The following is a 6028-nucleotide window of genomic DNA, read 5'->3' as shown; positions in this document are numbered from 1 at the left end:
GCCTCGAGCCGCAGGATACGTTTGCCCATAAACCCCCGAAACTTGTCTGCGGATGATAAAATGTTTTCATTCCTGCCCTGAAGCTTGGCGTTGAGATGCCCAAATATGTCTGCGAGGTAAGCCAGCCTGGCACACCACCTCTCATCCGCGAGCTTGTCTTTATGTGGGACAACTTTCCCCCGTGACAGCCAACGTACCTCTGTGTGCAGGATCAGGCTTTGGTGGTCGGCTCCCATCTCGGCGCACAGCTGGGAGAAGAGGCGAGTTTTCAGGGGCCTTGATTTGATGTAATTCACCATCTGCACAGCCGGATTCAGCACCTCAGTCGACTCCGGCGGGGGCATGGTTTTGGCAACTAATGCCTCTCGATGCAAAATCCAGTGGTTTGTCACGATATGTGGGTTTTGTGTTCTCACCTTTAGCAATAAATCCTTTCACTCTCCCCGTCATTCTTGCCGCACCATCTGTGCAAAGACTGACGCCAGGTCAGACTGTTCTCTTTTAAATAGTTATTAGTTACCCTGAATATTTCTTGTCCCGTAGTATGGCTTTCAATTTCTTTGCCGAAGAAAAAGGCCTCTTTGAGTCAGCATCAACATATCTGACGTTTGCCAGAAGTTGGGCAGCCCCACTTATGTCAGTAGATTCGTCTATTTGTAGGGAAAATCTGCCGCTCGCCTGCAGTTTCTCTGCCAAATGTTGCTCAATGTCTTCTGACATGTCGTCGATTCTTCTTTTGATTGTATTATCAGACGACGGCACTTTCGATAGCTCATTTGCGGCATCTGGACCCAGCATGACACCTGTAAGTATTTTGCAAGCAGGGAGGATGAGTGTCTCCGCTATTGTGTGAGGCTTCTTCTGCTTTGCAATGAGCTCCGCTAGCATGTAACTCGCCTCCATTGCCTTATCAGACACTTTCACAGAATCCAACAAACGTCCTTGCTGCCTCTGGTTCAGATCCCGCGCTCTTCTGAAGTAGTCCAAGTTACTGTGAACATGGGCGGGATGTTTGGTTTCCAAGTGCCTCTTCAGCTTGCTTGGAACCATGTTAGCATTAGCTAACTTCTCCCGACAGACGACGCACTCGGGCTGAGGATTGTTCACATCCCCGGTCCAAATGAAGCAATAAGACAGATAACTGTCATGGTACTGTCTGCTGACAGTTTTTTTCCTCTTCTCTTTCGGTGGTGGGTTGTCGGCAGTCTCTGCCCTGGTGGTTGCTGGTTTGCTCCGCACAAGAAAGCGCTCCATTTTCCCGCTTGCTTGTTTCTCAGTTTTAATATTGTCCTTCAGCCTTTGATGTGTCACAGTCTTATAAATCCCACCTGCGCAACTGCGTTAACAGCGGAATACGGGGTTCTGTGAGGATTATTTTTTAAATAATCGTTTTTAGGTATAGAGTTTGCCTCTGTATTATGAAATGAGTGCATACAAAGTACTGATATAGTAAATTAAAAAAGAATTATTTTTGTGTCGTTGTATATTGCAATAATAACGTATGGTTGTCACAAAATCCCACGGCACACCCGGACTTGCCTCACGGCACACCGTTTGGGAACCACTGCTCTAAGGTACATTTAGAACAGATACAAAATGTGTGATTAATATAGATATCCATGTTGACCCCAAGATGTGTAAATTCATTTTTTATTGATACTAGGTTTCTGTCCATTCTTCCAAATATGGATTTGGATTAGAAGTGATCATGCAGATGACGACACATTTTCCATCTGCAAAATTGTTCTGTCTTCATCTGAAGTGTTAGATATGCAGAGCGTTGACTCTTCAATGTTACTGCGTCCCAATCAGGTTTCTACTTTCCATGGAATGCTCAGACAGGAGAAATATTCGAACTGCACATAGACTCAAGAATACATTTGAGCCCTTCCACGAACATCTCAGCGTTTTTCTCCACGAGGCTTTCACACTTAAGACAGTCTGGATCTGGATCTGGACTCTGTGAAGAGAAAGAAACAAACAGAGATATCGGTCAAAGTGTTCATGGTGACACAAACACGACCTGAATACCAGTAAGAGCAACGGTTTTTTATAACAATTGTTATTAATGTTCTGCGTCCTGCATGTGTTGGAGCTGATGTTCGACTGTGTGCAGATGATCCAGCAACGTGTGTACAGTAAGAGACAGAAAAGGGAAAAAGCTGATCTGTAACCCATAGTCATTTAGCTCAATCTCAAAAAGTGGGTTATGAACTCTTTACTCCTTTATTAGTCATTTGTTTTTCTATTAAGCGAGAAGCAACAAGTGTTTTCCAACTTGAAATCGATTGGTGTCTTCATCAACTCAACCATCGACTTCAAGCTGCTAGAAATGCCTCATTACGTTTCACAGTATTGTTGTCTCAAGGATCACAGTTTGAAATGTGCCCACATTCGAAGTCATGCTCAATACAAAGATGCATCTTTTAAATAAGTCAATGCTTTGTTTCGCTGTCGTTAGAATACGACGACAGATGGAGAACAGGCGGCTCGTTCTGATCCTCAAACTCCATTGAATTAGTTCTCAGTGTTTATATGGATTTGTTACTTATCTTCTTATTGCCTTGGCTAAGCTCGTTAACACGCAGCTTTCCCACACACAGGCACTTGGCAGGTGAGTGTGTGTGTAGCAATAAATACCTGAATGATAATGATATGTGCCTCCAGGGGGAAAAGACTCACTTTTCATTTCTGATTTAAACAAACAAAGCATTGTTTTCATTTCTGCTCTCTGTTCAAGCTTGCAATAAATTAGTTGGGCGGGGGTTATGATCAGCATTTTAAATGTTTCCCCCAACAGATGTCAGGAGGCCATATTTTTGAGTTGTCAGATCTCCACCATACCCCGCCTCTTTCTGTGAGCGTAACAAATACTGTGTCTACGTTGTTGATCTAATACATCCCTTCGTGCTCTGTTCACGCCTGGTTGCGTTCTGTCCAAACACATAAATCTTTATCCAGGAAAAAAAGCCTCATGGTGAGTCAAGCTTCTTTTAATTTCTGCTCATCAATATCTTTGTTTGGGCTTGCTTAGACTGCAATGACTTTATTCCTACAGCAGGTATCAGGATGGTACAGTTTTGTTGTAATACTCCACTATACACCTGACAAAATGTACTGCGATTTTCAAAAATATTCATCTCGAAACACGGCTTCTGTGCTATCACCAGAACTGACCTTTAGCGTAATTGGCTAGCTAGTTAGCAGCGTTATCGTTCACGGTACCAAATTATTATACTCTGCTGAATGAACCCAGTAGAGTTAATGGTAGCTTCTTTACCACACCACTGTAGAGGTTAGAGTGTTAAATAATAATTAAAAAAACCTCACATGTATAACTTTTAGTTCTATAGTGCTGTAAAGTGATCGCGGCTGTTCCCGCCACTTCCGTTTCGTGGGAAATATGCTTAGAATTGAGGCTGGCAAGTGTCCAGGACTCTTAATTTTGGACCGTTTATGTTGGCACCATCTAGTACTGATTGTGCATTTCGCCATACTCGGCACTGGAGAGCACTTATGTACTCAAAACACAAATTGAGACACAGTGCTACGAGCTAAAGGCTAACGTTTGCTAAGCTTGTTTCTCTGATGACTTAAGATCCAAATGTTGAGAATGTTTCTACTGGGAAAGTAAAACCCGCAAAGGTCTCTTAACGTCCCAAAAAATTAAAAACATTGATTAAAAGCAATAAAGAAACTGAATTAAATGGTTTCATGTTAAAAATCTGTGTTTCCATAGTGGAATCTGCACAAAATGGCTTTTTACAACCAAATGATCAACAGATATCTTTGTGTCTCCAAAACAAATGGACAATATGAATAAAGCTGATATAGACTGGTACAAACGCTCATCTTGTTTCTCTGATAATTTGAGATCCAGACGTCCTGTGACTAAAATCCTTTCAATATGTGTACTTAAGACTGTAGTGAAGTCTCCTCTCTTTCTCCCTACTTACTATTTCATAAAATAAATCCTCTATATTTCCGACTATCTCTTCTTTGTGTTTGCTGATGTCGGAGAGATCGGCCACTTCCGACTCCAAGAACAGGACTTTCGTTTCGGCAACCAAACATTTCATGGTCGACTGGGAGCAGTTCTGCAGGACGGAGAGAGAAACCAGTAAGATACCAACAAGCTCTTTTCTTTTTTCAACAATATTTGTGTTGAAGTTTTCAAATATAACGAACATTACATGTACATAAAACGGTCAGTCTAGGTGGCAGATACAATCAAATGAATAGGCATGTAAATAAACAGGTCAGTATACAGATGATACATGGATAACAGAGTACATAAATCTGTAGAGACACTACATACTGATATACACCTGAACATCAGCAGGAGAGGACTCTTTAAAGTAGAGACACTACATACTGATATACACCTGAACATCAGCAGGAGAGGACTCTTTAAAGTAGAGACACTACATACTGATATACACCTGAACATCAGCAGGAGAGGACTCTTTAAAGTAGAGACACTACATACTGATATACACCTGAACATCAGCAGGAGAGGACTCTTTAAAGTAGAGACACTACATACTGATATACACCTAGAACATCAGCAGGAGAGGACTCTTTAAAGTAGAGACACTACATACTGATATACACCTGAACATCAGCAGGAGAGGACTCTTTAAAGTAGAGACACTACATACTGATATACACCTGAACATCAGCAGGAGAGGACTCTTTAAAGTAGAGACACTACATACTGATATACACCTGAACATCAGCAGGAGAGGACTCTTTAAAGTAGAGACACTACATACTGATATACACCTGAACATCAGCAGGAGAGGACTCTTTAAAGTAGTGACAGTGAGTAATGTTCCTGCCATGAATTAGATAATGTGTGGATTATTTTTTAGAGAATCTTAATTCCTGTGTTCCAGTAATAACTTTGGACCAAATCTCTGAAATCTCTGCTGATGCAGTCTCTCATTTATTGTTTAAAACCATGCTTTTGTTTATATTAGTAGCAAACTGACTTCACAGATGTAGAACTGGTGGAGGATCAGAAGTTATTATGCTACTACTTCCTGTTGACAGCTCAATACATGTGGGCCATCTGGAGTTAAAGAGTAAGAGGCAATAAAAGTGAACTCTGGCCACACGGCATGGTCACCTTTTTGTGAATTACATAACAATGAATTTGCTGAAACAAACATTTACATAAAGCCAAATGTATTTTAGGCAAGGCAAGTTTATTCATATAGCACCTTTCAGCAAGACAATTGAAAGTGCTTTTAGTGATTTTAAGTTTATTACGTTTATATTGGAAAGATTTGTTGATGTAATTTAAGCAGCCGAGGACTTTTGTGAAAGCATCAGATCTCAAATGATAATAACAAGTATTTCAGGTGTCAGAGTGAAGAAGAAGAAGAAGAAGAAGAAGAAGAAGAAGTAGTTCATACCTTGAAGTGATTGATGGTGGGTGTGTACAGTTTGCACTCCAACTCCTTCTAAGAAAAAGATAACATTCCTATTACACATTGTATGGTAATATGCATGCCAGATATCTGTCCTGGCAACAACATGACATTGTGTGTTTTGTAATGTTTGTTATCGCCCTCACAACAAGTTGTTTGTCTTAACGGACATTTGATTAAACAGGTTTTTCTCCTTCTACAGTAAAGCGAGTTATACTCTATATTGTAAAGTAACATGTGGTTAAAGTACTTAAAGTTTAAGTATCTCTTGTAGTAAAATGTACTTCAAGCTAAAGTATCTCTTGAGCAGTAAAATGTAGTTTAAAGTTAAAGTATCCATAGTAGAGTAACATGTGGTTAAAGTACTTAAAGTTTAAGTATCTGTTGTACAGTAACATGTGGTTAAAGTACTTAAAGTTTAAGTATCTATAGTACAGTAACATGTGGTTAAAGCACTTAAAGTTTAAGTATCTATAGTACAGTAACATGTGGTTAAAGTACTTAAAGTTTAAGTATCTATAGTACAGTAACATGTGGTTAAAGTACTTAAAGTTTAAGTATCTATAGTGCATTAACATGTGGTTAAAGCACAC

The 6028-nt window shown here is 40.1% G+C and overlaps 1 protein-coding gene across 1 annotated transcript; it reads right to left on the bottom strand.

Moving 5' to 3' along the window:
• Positions 1-177: 177 nt before the first annotated feature.
• LOC104954532 (putative protein FAM200B) lies at positions 178-5567 on the bottom strand. The gene is made up of 3 exons (XM_010781644.1): positions 5421-5567; positions 3957-4097; positions 178-1960 (listed from the first exon to the last, which is right to left on the bottom strand). Exon 3 carries the CDS (start codon positions 1252-1254, stop codon positions 517-519), a length of 738 nt encoding a protein of 245 aa, XP_010779946.1. The 5' UTR covers positions 1255-1960; positions 3957-4097; positions 5421-5567; the 3' UTR covers positions 178-516.
• Between the last annotated feature and the right edge of the window lie 461 nt (positions 5568-6028).

The sequence above is a fragment of the Notothenia coriiceps genome, unplaced genomic scaffold (assembly GCF_000735185.1).
Source record: "Notothenia coriiceps isolate Sejong01 unplaced genomic scaffold, NC01 NC01_scaffold00023520, whole genome shotgun sequence".
NCBI lineage: Eukaryota > Metazoa > Chordata > Actinopteri > Perciformes > Nototheniidae > Notothenia > Notothenia coriiceps.
Note: the sequence above shows the minus strand (reverse complement) of the source record. Positions and strands in the feature narration are given on the sequence as shown.

Excerpts from the sequence above, each read along its gene's own strand:
- LOC104954532 (XM_010781644.1), bottom strand. The coding sequence starts at position 1,254 with ATGGAGCGCTTTCTTGTGCGGAGCAAACCAGCAACCACCAGGGCAGAG.